The 14737-nt window shown below is 37.7% G+C and overlaps 1 protein-coding gene across 1 annotated transcript in view; it reads right to left on the bottom strand.

Moving 5' to 3' along the window:
* The window catches only part of si:ch211-186j3.6 (neural-cadherin), a 357101-nt gene that overhangs the window by 147886 nt on the left and 194478 nt on the right, over positions 1–14737 (bottom strand). The window contains 4 exon segments of the mRNA XM_063881691.1: positions 313–981; positions 2586–2748; positions 2994–3114; positions 12680–12823. Coding sequence (XP_063737761.1) covers positions 313–981; positions 2586–2748; positions 2994–3114; positions 12680–12823 — 1097 coding nt within the window.

Raw genomic sequence — 14737 nt, 5'->3', positions numbered from 1 at the left:
ATAGATGGCAATAATCAACTTTTGATGTCAGACATCAGCTGTTGTTTTATACTTCAAATCTAGCCAGATAGGCATTTTCTAGGAAATCACAAAACTTATAGTTAAAATGAGAAGGGATTTACCTTTAAAGGTTTAGCTTTTCAACTGAAATGATCTATGAGTAGAGCTACAACTCGTGTATAATAAAATAAATAAATAAATAAAACATTGAATGCTGAAGAATATATTCAATATTGCCACCAAATTCTGAGTTGATTTAAAACAAATACAATTAATTGGTTTCTGTGACAAATAGCTGTAGTTCTGACTCACCTCTGCATTGACCTCTGCATTCTCAGAGATCCTTGCAATGCAGGAGTGATCCATGAATCTTGGAGCATGATCATTCACATCCTTGATCTGAATGGTAGCAGTTCCAGTTCCCGTCATCCCTCCACCATCTCTGGCCTCCACCACCAGAAGGTAGGACTCCACTTGCTCTCTGTCAAGGCCTCCCATGGCCACAGTGATGGTCCCAGTGGTGGGATTGATCATGAACATTTCTGAGAAGGTAGGCACTCCTCCTACATCGACGTTTGTGGCATCTAAACTACCAATAATCCTGTATGACAGCACAGCGTTCTGGCCCACCGCAGAGTCGTCCAGATCGGTGGCCGTCATCTCCATCACAGACGTCCCCACAACCGAGTTCTCTGCTACGTCTCCATGGCAGCTTGGGGCACAGGTGAAGATGGGCGCGTTGTCATTGATGTCCCAAACATTGATGATGACGTCTGTGAAGCCTGTCAGACCTTCGCCGCCCTCGTCTGTGGCCAACACGACAAAACGCCAAACGGCACGCTCTTCGCGATCCAGTGTCCGCTGGGCGTATATCTTTCCTGTGATCTCATCAATTATGAATTCACTCTCTGCACCCTGGCCATGCAGAGAGTAGCGTAGGGCCTCCTGGTCAGCATCTTTATCTGGATCTGATGCTGTAACCTACAACATCAAACACAAAGCAACACAGAGAGGTTGATGAGAGTGTAATCACTTTTTCCCCACTATTTAATTATTCAAATGCTGCTGACTTGGTGTGATATCTTGACTGGAGGCACTTCCGAGCAGCTCTGTGTAGTTAGTTAGTTAAAGTCTCCGGTAGGTAAGCCTGGAAGAAATCCAACCTCCTCAACCCCAACTCTCACCCCAGCTCTTTTCTTTCAGCCTGCTCCTTCTCAGTCAACCTCAACACATCAACATCAATTACACCCTGGGCAGCACAGATATGTTTCAATTTAGCATGGCAGTAATTTCAGTGTGATGTAGAGACAAAATTAACTTTAAAAGAGTGAGAAATGAGCTCTTACATATGTAGAGAGCAGCAGGGCTTCTATAAATGAATGGGTATTTTGTGTAATGCAGTACAGCTAAATAATGGTAAGAACAAATTCAGAGTGATGTATACATCTACAACCAATCTTAACTAGATTTATTTAACTGTGGTAATTTAAAGAACATCAGCTTGAATCAAAGAAAGAGATTTAAAGAAAGACAGACATAGCTTCAGGATGAAAGTTTTAGCCATCATGCAACTGCCCACACACAGCTACACAGTATTAAATTAACACAAACTAAAAATCAATTCAAGAAATTATACATATAAACACTCTTTCTACTCAGGACTTAATAATGCAAGACAAATTCAACGAATCTCAGACTTTTCCAAGCGGAAGAAAATGTTACTTTTGAAAATAAGAAAGGCTTTAACAAATTTGCAAGGCTAGAACATTGTAATATGAGACTTTTAAGGCCATTGTATTCATTGTACAACCTATAGTTATGTTTGCAATTGATTGTTAATAAAGCTCCATTCCCACATTGTTACTATTGCTATGCATGCTAAACGTTTCATTCTCATTACAGGAAGGGATTGACTCCTCAATATGTCTGGTACTTTTTGAAAGAAGGTTTCTTAATTTCAGAGAGTATTAGACAAAAGCATCTTCTTCTTTGGCTATTTTGTATTTGTTGATTCATTGATACAGACATTCAATCAAACGCTTATAAAGAAACATTTTCAGGGTATCAAAATGTTACAAATAACTTTCACAAAAGCAAAACCAAACTGTCAAAGAATTTAAGGTCACAAACTTAATTATACACTCATAGTCTTTTTTAGTGTTGGACAGGACAATATGTTGGGAACTCACATCTTACTGTATTGAAGAGACTTGAAACTAGCAATTTACATAATAAATTCCTATGAAAAATGTTGTAGGGTCCACTTTTTCATAGACTTCTACACAATCTGACATCTTTTTCAACAAGCTGCTGGCTATCTATAGTATTCTGTCTATCTAGTATTCTGTCTAATGTAATAGAGCTTTATAATGGTAAGAACAAATTCAGAGTTGTTTAGTAGGGTCATTTTTTCATAGACTTCTACACAATCAGATATCTTTTTTGACTTGTTGGCGTTTCTTTTCAGCCCCAGAAGTTGCACCTTGGTGATAACACAGGAAATATGCGCAGTATGAGACAGAAACAGATGACTGCAAAACCTCTCACAAACTCTTCCATTCAGCTGAATATTAACTTGAATGTACCTGTAACACAAACACCGGTGAGCCATCCAGCTCCTCCGTAACGCTGCCGTAGTATTCGTTAACGGTGAACACAGGAGCCTCGTCATTCTTGTTGACCACGTTGACCGTCACAGTCGAGTAATCCTCCCACTTTCCATCTGAAGCCAGGACATGGAGCTTGTACCTGAACAGGAGTATCAGCTTTGTCAGGGGCTTTCACAAAGTAAGATGCCAATTGCATGTTTGTAAAAACACTTTCTCAAAATGGTGTTAAACGCTTCAACTATTGTTGATTTGAAGTATCAGAAATGGATTTTAAAGGTTTTGCATATATAGTGCCAGGAACAAAAAAAAAAAAAAAAAAGGAATACAACAGGGGAAATAACACAACATTTGGAAGTAAAGGCATTAACTTGAGTGTGTTCCTACCTTTTGTTCTGTTCGTAGTCCAGTGGCTGGGCGATGAAGATAGTGCCCACCTCTGGTTCTACATCAAACACCCCTCCCGTGTTCCCTGATGTGATCTGGTAGCGAAGCTTAGCGTTTCCACCTGCAGAACAGGAAAAGATACAGGTTAAAGAATGCATGACGGATTGTATAAATGAACCTTAGTTGCAAGTCTCATGCAAGTCGTATTGGAGCCCTGGCCAGAAGCTTATATCTTGTATTTGTAACATGAAAGAGCTTTGGAGGTTTGGAAGTCCTTTCCTGTCTGTTTCTACCATTCCACCGATCAGTCTTCATTTACTGAGATAGATAGCATCAATCTGCTTTAGCTGGCAGTAGAGTAAAATCAAATATCCAGTGTTTGGTTTGTTTTGATAGTTATCAGCCATTAAAGAACAAGCAGCCTCTGCCATCACGAAGGTGAATACTACACCTGTTGCATTGGAATAGCAGTTAGTGATCCGCTATCTAATTATCATCCTAGCTCTCAAACCAAAACATTTCTTTTGATTTTAGTTAAGAGGCTGTTTCACACCAGACACAATCCAAACACAACTTGAAGAGCTGACATTCAACAGTCACATGTATATTAAATAATCAACATCAGGTAACAATTACCCTTTCATTTCAAGGTAGACCATATTTGGAAATAAAGAAAAAACATAAAATAATGTACTTTTATTACATTTTGCATTATAGGTACATCCCATAAACATAACCTAATTTCCTAGAAAATGCCTATCTGGCTAGATTTGAACCTAACACCAAAAGAATACACAGACCGTTTGGTAAAACTTTCCATGACTACAATGTATATAATGCATTATAAATATACGTATCTGCACATGTAGCTTTGTTTATTTATAGATAAATGCACTCATCAATATTCTTTTTTTTTTTTTAACAATTACCCAATTAACACATAACTACATTTCAAGCCCAAGTATCATAATGCTTCTACATTGTTGGTCACACTTTTAATTTTTTTTTTAAATCATGTTTATTATCTTTACAGTTAATACTTATAGTCACTTATATATAGCCAGCTTGTAATATATTTGCCTATAGGCCAAATGTGTCATTACTTTACTCAAGCACCCAACGACCACACGAAAAACACATTAATCAGAAGATCATAATGGCTTTAATAATTAATAAGGAGATGTAATCAGTTTGAAACACTGTAAAGTTATTGTTAAAGGGCAATTTTTAAAGGTGTAAAATTGATCCAGAAAGCCTTGAGCACTTATCTTCTAGATGTGCTGGAGTAAAGTATCAAAAATAGTCTAAAAAAGATCTCAAAAATATATAGTTTTAATGCAGCGTCCCTCTCTGAAACATTGATGATAAGGTTATGCATTACCATTCTCTGTCAGATATAGCCCTTTGTAGAACATGAGAGACATTTGATAGCTAAGACTATATCCAACAGAAGTGTGTTAATGGTGGATTGGTTCAAACAGTAGAAAATCCCCAGAGACATCCAGAGTGGGTACCTGCGATCCTGTGTGCTGAAACATGTACACTTTACTGCTGGATGTGTGCACAAGCTTTATTGAGCATAGCTTCATTACCATACTGGCTAGAAAACAACTCTGAGCTTTCCTTAGACTGGTGTCTACGGTATGTCAGTTCTGACATTGAATGCTGTTGTCAGGTTGTGTTCCTGAAGAACTCCTTATGTTCTAAGTGATTAACATCTAGTGTCTTCCATTTGTGGCAAAAGGGCCATAGCTCAATTGAACTCAGCAGCGGAATGTGATATAATTCAATTGGATGGTGTTTACTTTGACAAAGAGGTATGCAGAGATACACACAATAACCATTGATATGGCTTCTTGCACAATACACAGGCCAGGATCAGCAATAAAGAGGCTATTAAGCATGACAAATTGAAATACACAGGAGGGGGTGGGCAGATAGGTATGGAAATATCAATACTACAGCTAATTGCATTGCAAGCATCAATAAGATCAATACAGATACAGGATGTATTTTATTTGATATGTGTATTTTAAACCTGTGTTTTAACATGCATGTGATGAAGCAATTAACAGTGGAAAGTAACATCTGAATCTGAAATATTGTAATTACCCGGGAAATTAGTAAAAAGTTATTTTTTACAATCAATAAAGATGAAAGATGAAATGAAATAAAATGTATAATATTATTATAAGGAGTGAGAATATGCAATATAAAAGATACAAAAATATATATCGCCATAGAAAATGTAACTGAAATGTCCAATAAAATATAAATAAAACACATATGATATAAAATAAGAACTCATGTGCCAGCATTAACAGTCTGATGACTTCCTCTGATGCACCTTGTACAACATCCTTTTTTTTGGAGTATTGGCTTGGCATTTTAATATGTTTTTTTTAAATGCATTATGTTAATGCTTCAAATGTTTTTCTTGTAAAGCACATTGCATTGCTTGGTGTTAAAACGGTGCTATATGATTAAATTGCCTCGCCTTACTACAGTTCAGAACATTTCAAGCGTCAATAGGATCATTATTACAGGATGGGAGCATTTCTGTGTTTTGAAACGCACATAATAAAGACTTTAAATGTGGAAATCAACATAAAAATAATTATTTAATATACAATAGTATTGGTGTGGGGGATAGCGGCTTTTATAACATAGTGTTGAATATAAATCTTAAAAACTCATCAGATTTGAGGCAGAAAAGCCTGTCTCACAAATGTCAGTAGCATTACAAGGACACTAACACATGTACGCTTGTATAGATCTTTATTGAATAATTAATAATTAATTATTCAAAGCAATCTAGAATAATATCGCTGTGTAGTTTCACCTCCCCCTTATCTCGAAAGTTGTCTCTCCACTTCACTTAATAATGTTGTTGTTTTTAAGCTGTGCAATGCATCTTTAATAAAGTCTATTAGATGATGATCAACAAAATGTTCCCCCTCAATGCAATTACTGGTAAAGCGAAGGTCTGCATCTCAATCAGTGTTGAATCGAGCAGCCCTCATGTTAATATGAAAGGGAAAGGAGAAACCTCAGAAGACAAGATGAGATTCTCAGCTTATTAGCGAGATGAAAGTCAAGGAAGGAGAGAGGAGAATGCACTAATCCACATCGTTTTGTACCGTCTGTCTGCTGGCATTTTAAATGAGACATTGGGGGATATTTGCAATTGCATCGCAGTGTTTTTCTCAATCTCTTAAGTATTTAGAAAAATACTGAGACCCGAAGGACAAAAGAAACAGCACAAGGGGTAATACGGTTAAAATAAACAGATAAATGAAGAGAAAATTAATCCATTTTTCCCAGATGTACCAATTTCAAAACTCTTTTCATCTCCCTTGGTGCTTTGCTTTAATAGAAGTGGAGTATAAAGACAAGGGAGAAGGGAGGGAAAAGGAGACACACACAAACACTTGCACAGTCACATTAACCAACAGAAAATGTGATACTGATAAACAACAGTCTTAGGGAGAGAGGATACAGTCGCTACACTGCTTACATGGATTCACTATTCTGTTACGTAATGACATTGATATGTGAATCATATAGAGCACAGAGTTAGCCTTTCTACATTGCCATAAACAGCATGTGGCAGCTACAACAACATAAATATATTTCCTTCTTTTATTCTCTGTCCTTAAGAGCAGCAGTTCTGAAAGCACCGGCCAAGAGTTTTCATTCGGTTTTTATTAAACTTTTGTCAGACAAAAATGAGGGTCGATCTAGTGATGCAATGAGCTAAAAACCCGGAAAGACTTTTACCACTTCCGGATCCTTCTGGTTTGTTGGAAGTGTATGTGGTAGAGGGAAGAGAATATATCCTTAATACTCCCTCAGTGGGGAAATGTACATTCTGCTTTGACCCATCCTCGTGTTTGGAACAGTGGGTTGCCATTATATACGGTGCCCGTGGAGCAGTGTAGGTGCCTTGCTCAGGGACACCTTGGTAGTATTTAGTCATTCTGGGACTTGAACTGATAACCTTCCAGTTCCCAAGCCAAGTCCCTACGGACTCTGAATAAACACCTTAACTATTGTGGAAGGATTTTGTCATGATCTGTCAGTGTTTCCTGTTAAAGTCCTAAAAGTGGGGTCCTGCCTGGATAACCTGAAATACAATTTCTTCTCTGTGTTCCATTTGGGTCCACCCTGCTCTGCTGAAAGATGGGTTTACAGCTCCAATGTGAAAACGATTACGTAACAAAAATATAGATAGTCCTAGTTGACAGCTGTTGTCCTCTTTAAAGACTCAAGCCACCTGTAATACCTTGAGGATGTGAGAATGAGCTAGGGCTAGCATGATAGCACATTCCCAAAGATATAAAGTCATCCATAGAGAAACTTTACTGAGGTGATCATATGTTAAGAATGTAATTGAATCTTGAGTTTTACACAATGTTACATTGACTAGTAATGTGCAGTTAATTTATGCATCATATATGCTACCCCCATACCTTAGGCGATATGAAGCTTTGTATTGTCCTCATTACTTCCCATCTTCCATCAATTTAACCCCCACTGTGCAACAGAAATAGAAAAATCTAACACGAACACAGCTCCGTTTCTCCGTCGGTGCTGATAACCCTTTTCCTTGACTACAGCTGGTTCTAACACTCACCTAAATCAGTAAGCATATCTGTGTATATGTGCAGCTGTATAGTTATCACAGCAAGATTTTGAGTCATAAAGCAGGTTTCTGCACTCCTCTATGATAAACGCAATATAATATAAGAGATTAGAGATAACCCTTTGCCTTTATCTTAACATAAACAATGTATCCTTCTCATTATTATGACCATTTCCCTGACAAAGTGATCTCCTTCACAATCACAATGTTTGGCCTCTGTGTATGTATAGCTGTGACACCAAGGCAAGAAACTCTCAGGGGTGTATTCGTAAACATAATTGCACTAAGCCTGCAACAAATAATATGAAAAATATACTGTGATTCTCAAAGCACCAGAAAAAAAGGGTAAAATGGATCCTTACTGCTGTGCCAAGCCACAACTTCCAGTAGCTGGTATCAGCACTGAGTGTCACTTCTTTGTTACGTCAATCAGGGGTAAAGTGAGGTGAGCAGAACTCTAAAGATTATTTCTCTGAGGTCCTGGGCATAAAATGGAAGATAATGAGACCTTTATGAGCACCAATATCGACTGGCTCTGGCCCTCAAACAGGATTCTCAACAACTTGCTTACAGGCAGAATTTGTTTGGGAAGTCGATGCTTGAAATACAATCCTAGGGTCTTTCCGGGGGGAAATTAAATTGGTATGAATGGTGATGACAAGTGTTGTTACCCATTTCAATCTGACCCTGACTTTCAATTCTACACAAGGACAATCATCACAGGTGAACCATAACAGGCCCGGGATGTTAGACCATTTTGATCGAACACAATGGCACAAAGTAGAGTCTGATGGTTTGAGGGGAAATGTTATACTTTTTGACACAAATGTGCAGTTATTAAAGTTAAGGCAGACAAATGAGTAAAGCACCTGTATGGTACAAGTCTAACTTATCAACAGTGGAGACGCAAGTTCAATTCCAGCAGGGGTGATTTCAGCATGGCCTTTGAATACACTTGTCAACATGAATTAGTGCTTTTTCATCTTTCACACACATTTTTGCTGTAAAAGCAGATACAAATCAGATCAAATGTATTCTTGCAGTCATGTTTTTTAAAAAAAGTTTTATAAGAGTAATATATAGAAGCATATGCTGCTGAATCAACACTTGAAATGTACTTCACACCAAAAACTTGGATCTGCTGTGGTATTTAAAATGTTTTATGAAAATGAAAAAAGGGCAAGTGAACAAAGAGAGTGTGTTTGAAAAGTTGACATACGAAGCCAATCATCAACGGGCACATGTAGAACACTTTAAAGATTTTGAAGGATATGGAGATCTTTGAAGACTATTCTCTGATATCCTGGACAGAAAATAGAAGGTAATGAGACCTCTAAGTGCATTGATATTGACCGGCTCTGGCTTTCAAACCAGGTTCTCAACAACTTGCTTTGTTTGCACAGTTGATGCGCGATAAGGAATCTCTTTCAGGGGAAATTCAATTGGTATGAATGAAGATGACAAGTGTGGGTTTTCAAGCTGACACTGACTTTTAATTTCCTACCCAAAGGTATTGCTTCACAATGGGGAGGTACAATTTTCACAGGTGAACCGTAACAGACACATGATGAGCCCGAGATGTCAGACCATTTTGATCGAACACAAAAACGGTCTGACAAAGTAGAGTCTGATGGTGTGAGGGAAAATGTTTATCAAATTCAGCTTGAACTTAAGGTGCGGTTATTAAAGTTAATACAGACAAATGACCTTAGCACCTGGATCATAGACATAGAACTCATCCGCCAGCATTTTTATCCCTCACATTTTCATGCTTTGCTGTAATACCAGATGCACCAGATGAATTTTTTAAGGAAGCATATGCTGCTGAATAATCACTTGAACTGTACTTCGCACCAGGAAATTGTATCTCCTTTGGTATTCAATGTCTTTTCATTTATATATAAAAAAGTGCAAGTGAGCAAAGAGAGTCTGGCTGAAACAATGACTTACAAAGCCAATCACCAACGGACGCATGTAGACAACTCTAAAGATGTTGTAAGGTATTGACGTGTTCTCTGATGTTATAAGCCGTCTCTTTTAAACAAGCACAAGCCAGATGTGTTTCTCCATCCCAGGAAAGTAAAGTCATAAAACCGAGGCGTATTTGCAATTCCAAATTTAGTCGCATCATCTCTAAAAATAGAGACAAAGTCGTATTGCCCTGGCAGTTACTTGTGATCAACTATGCTCGACTTCCTGTTTGTAAGCAGTGATTGACAGCAAAGCCATGACCTTTTAAATGTAAGAGTTCTATTGAATAATTATAAAACAACATACCATGTAAATGACAGAAGAATACATTTTAAAATACTAATGCTAGGTATTATTACATTTGTTGTGTCCATTTCCATCCAACTCTAACCCTACTTTAGCTTAAACAAATTGGCTTAACACAATGAATTAGCTGTCGTAACTTAGACTCTTCTGCTGTAGTTTAAAAAAAAACTTTAAGTCAGATATAACAGCTCCCAGATAATTGTTTAATACAGAGTCCATTGCACATGATTACAATGTATACACGAAGTAAACAAATACATTCCAGAAGATAAATATGTCACTAAGTAAACCAACCAAACAATACAAAGAACGACAACTGAAACTAGAACGTGAGAAATCCCGTTTGTTGCAGAGCTTGGGATAGATTGGGATGATATTTTACAGTCTGTGTTTTCGGTGAATTTCTTATTCCATTTCTTATATGATTTCTGATACTGAAGGTTAATCATCCCATGCCATAACTTTATCTTCCTGAGCAAGGTTTTTATGAATCTAATCCTATTGTGTTTGTTTTTGTGCAAGTGCGATGGAATGATCATGCACGCATGAATACATATTCCTGATTATGGTTTACAAACTTTTCTACTGATCCACAGGTGGCTGCCATAACACTGCACCCACAAATGCATAGGAATATAATAAGCCTGCTGTAGCAAACATGGTTGTAAACAGTGAAGAAAATTGGCTTTGCAAACTTGTTATGAGGAGAGGAAATGCATTCAGCACATTGCCTCTAAGCCTTAAAGGTGCACACTTGTTTTTGTTTTGCTGTACTTTCAGGCTCACTCATTAACAGCGTGGGCGGCCATTTCCAGCTAAAAGGCTCTGAAGGAACTCACTCTACACTACATATCCAGTGTAGATGGACACAGTTGGCACCAACTGGTGAAGTAAAGCGTCATATCTGATAAAACTATATTTTTACAAGGAGCTGGTAGAAACAAAAGGAGTGACTTTTAGATTTACCAGTATTTATCCAGTTTTGACGGCTATTTAAAGAGTCACCTACTTCCCCGAACGTTCCCTAGTCTGATGAATACAGGACATTTTACTGTTCTCATTGTCTGCTGTAGAACCCCTCTGTTAGCCCAAGTCACTAACAATGAGCTATTTTCCTTCTGATTTTGTTGTTCATCTATAAGTACTAGTCATATTCTGAAAATAGCTCTTACAACTTACTAGATGCCTTTTGATAGTGTAAGGTATTGCAATGCTTTGTGAGAAGCTATTCAGTCCTCAGAGGTGTAAACCGTTTGGTCTCTTCTGTCATGGGCTGACGTTTGCCTCTGGCCATAACAGCCCAGTGTCTCGCCATGTAATATATCAAAACTAAATCTTTGTAAGGAGGGATATTAGCAAGCTCTCAGATCCTTACCCGTTGTTTTAATTTGTGATATTTTACTGGAAAGGTCAATCTGTTATAGGCCGATGCAATAAACATAGGGTGATAGCCAAAATGGAAAAATATTTTTCCTATTAAATTATACCTGATTTCAAAATGTTAATTCCTGTTTGGGTTTTCCAAAGTTATTTTCAGAAAATACTGAATGGAGTGTCTTGACAATAGGAATAGCATGTGCACACTTAGAATTGAATGGTGCAGTGATAACATGTTTTTGTAGGCAGACTTTGATGTTATCACCCCAAGGGCTCCTTTGACAAAAAGCCAATGGGAATTATTTATAGGATTTTGGAATATTGCAGAAGATAAGCTCTGTGGCAAAACACGTTTATAATACCAACATGTTCTGTTCAGCAGGATAATATACTCATATCAACACTACTTTTATAATAATTGAAGTGTAAATGTGATAGCCAGAGCTAGAAAGCTAATTTCAGGCTGTATCGGAACTACGGCACCGTCACAGACTTCATGTCACCTACACTTCCCAAGGGCAGCTAATGTTTGGCGTGTGGTGTTTAGAAGTCTTACAGTATTTAGCCACTAGTTAACACCGTTTTTAAGACAAATACAATCTTCAGAAAATATCCATTGGGTTATTTATTGATGTTTTTGATGTTGTAGTACAAAAGTGTGAAACACAGATCTTATTTCTGGTATCTATCCGAAGACTAATTCAAGAAAAAACCTTGAGCAAATCAGAAATGCTAAGTTGCTAACTAATTTCTGGTTTCCAGCCATTCTTTCTGCACCATGCTATTAGAAAGATTGTGCTGTAGTTTTTGACACTTTACTTCCCACAGTGAAGTTTGAATGAATGGAATGGCAAAACCAGAAATAAATGTGCACTACACTTTTAAACTGTTGGGTAATAGAAATCCTGCCATGTTGCCACTGAAGTTGGAGAATTATTGGAGAAGTCAACACGAATAAAGATTCCAAGGATATGTACCAGCTGTGGTCTAATCAACATCTTATTAAGACCTAAGTGAAAAAAACAGCCAAAGAAGTATAAAGTGCACAATTCAGCCCTTGAGAACTTCTTCCTCAATATAAAACCATTGAACCATGGTACCATTGTACCATTGTACCATTGAAAGGGCTTTTGTACCGCCTCTAGTAACACTCAAATATTGCTGCCATTTTCATGACTTCACTACATATGAGTCGTAAACAGCTATTTTTCTTCTCATCAGAAAGGGGTCGAACAGAAGCAGTCAAACGTTTTCGAGTGAAGGGAAAAGTAACACTTAGGCAATGTAAGTAAATGTGCTCCATTATGGATTTACATCACTCCTCTCTCATTTTGTATCTACATCGCCTCCTTCACACACAAATACACACATTATCCATGCCACCCACCTTCGTCCCCGTCATTGGCACTGACGGTGAGAATGGCGAAGCCTACGTCAGCATCCTCATCCACATCGACTTCGTAGGACGCCTGTGCGAATGCTGGCTTGTTATCGTTCACGTCGCTGATGAAAACACGAACATACGCTGTGTCTGAAAATAGATAAGAAAGAGTGAGAGAGAGAAAGAGGATAAACATGAGGTTGTTCTTATTCTGTCAACAAGAACACGAACATCTGTCTATCTTTCGTTGGATAGCAACAATTTATTCATTTATTTAGCAGGCACGCACATACATACACGGATAGGAAGGTCATGCACGTAGACAAAAACTAAATCTATGTATTTCTTCCATCCGCTAATGTCTACCTCTTTAAAATCTGCTTCCACTACTTCTGTCTTTTTCACCATTAAATCCAGCTTTTTTTTAAAACATTTTTTCCCTCAGCTTCCGACTGCAGGCTGAGCCCAGTACAAAGCGCCCTGGGGGAATCGGTGTAAGGCTCGGTAGTTGAACAACCTAACACACTAAGCTTCCTTTGATATGGGTATCAAAATGAACATAATTTGCAACACACGCTTCAAGATGAGATCAATTATTTAAGCCAGGGCGGAAGAGATGCTACACAGTTCAGGGCACAGATCGCTAAGTAATGCAGCCCCTCGGAGCTAGAACAAAACAAGTCGCAGATGTCAGACTTTCGCACGTGTTCGGAATCTGTCAGAAGGAGAGAAAGGTAGAAGGAAGAAGACATGAGCCTTGCCTGATCCCCCTTCCCATCTGCCAATGCTACCTGTTCATCTATGCTTTGACACCTCAACCACCATGCATGTGTAGAAATCACACACCCGACCCCACCCTGCACACTAGCTTGTAAAAAACAGAAGGGCTTGGTAAAAGTGTGAAACTGTTATCAAGGTTCTTTTTTGGACTACATTCTGCCGTCTCTAGGCTGCAGTTGATTAGTGCAGTTGTTCACGGTTCAAGAAAAAAAAGTCATTATCATGCCTCCAGCTTTTTTTTTTAGCACAGTAGATTTTTTCAGATGCCGCTTGAGGGTTTGCATCTTGGAGCTCTTGAGTAATGTGATGTTTTGTGAATTAAAAAAGAGATGAGAAGTTATGTTCAGAATAATTAATGTCTGACATGTTTTCACTATAAACAAGGTGTTCTTCGTGTTAACATATAGAAAAACAACTTTGAAGCTCTTGACAGATCACATGATAAAAAATGGCATTTTTTATATTAATTGAAACAAACGTTTTTGTGTGTAACAATACTGTAAACACATTAAAAGATGGATCATTGTACCAATCACCATTATGCAAAAAACTAAACAGATGTATTGCAGGTGAGGAATCCACACTTAGGAAAGACATTAAATGCTGGTGAGCACTCAAGATCAATATTTTCTCTTAACAAAAAAAGTGATTAAAGCTGGCAGCCCGTGTGCTAAGAACTGGTTAGAACTGCAGCGAATGGTTCATTATGACAAATGTTTCCGACCATAGAGAGCTTTCACCAGGAGCCAAATTAAACATCTTTATTCTTATCTTATTAAGTCTGACTATTTTGTAATATGATTTTTGTCCTTTAAATACTTTTGGGTATTTCATACTCATTTAATTTGTATTTAAGTTGTAATTGATTTCATGTCATTGTAGTCCTAAGCACTTGGCAATTATTAATATTATTATTATATTTGTGGCATGTTTATTAGGAGGAAAGAGTAATTGTATTCTAATAGAGTGGTGAGGTTATGAGGTATTGGTGTAGGCTGACCCAAAAGGAAGCATCACAAGCACTTCATTGACAAAAAAACAATTAAAAAATAGATGGGGAGGGAGCCCTTGGTGTATGGCATAAAATAAGCTTTGAGGAAAACGTTTGTTTATGACACTAACACATTTAGTTCGGAAGGATAATCTCCACATAGATACACCACTGTCATGATTTTCAATGTGTAAATGCAATTGCCGCAATGTAAAAGCTAATGTTAGGCTATTAATTAATGAAATCGCGGTTACATGAATTCCGATCACCACCGCTAAGCTAAAGGCGGCTAA

This window comes from Eleginops maclovinus, chromosome 4, assembly GCF_036324505.1.
Source record: "Eleginops maclovinus isolate JMC-PN-2008 ecotype Puerto Natales chromosome 4, JC_Emac_rtc_rv5, whole genome shotgun sequence".
Classification (NCBI taxonomy): Eukaryota; Metazoa; Chordata; class Actinopteri; order Perciformes; family Eleginopidae; genus Eleginops; species Eleginops maclovinus.
This window is presented reverse-complemented; position numbering and strand designations above follow the sequence as displayed.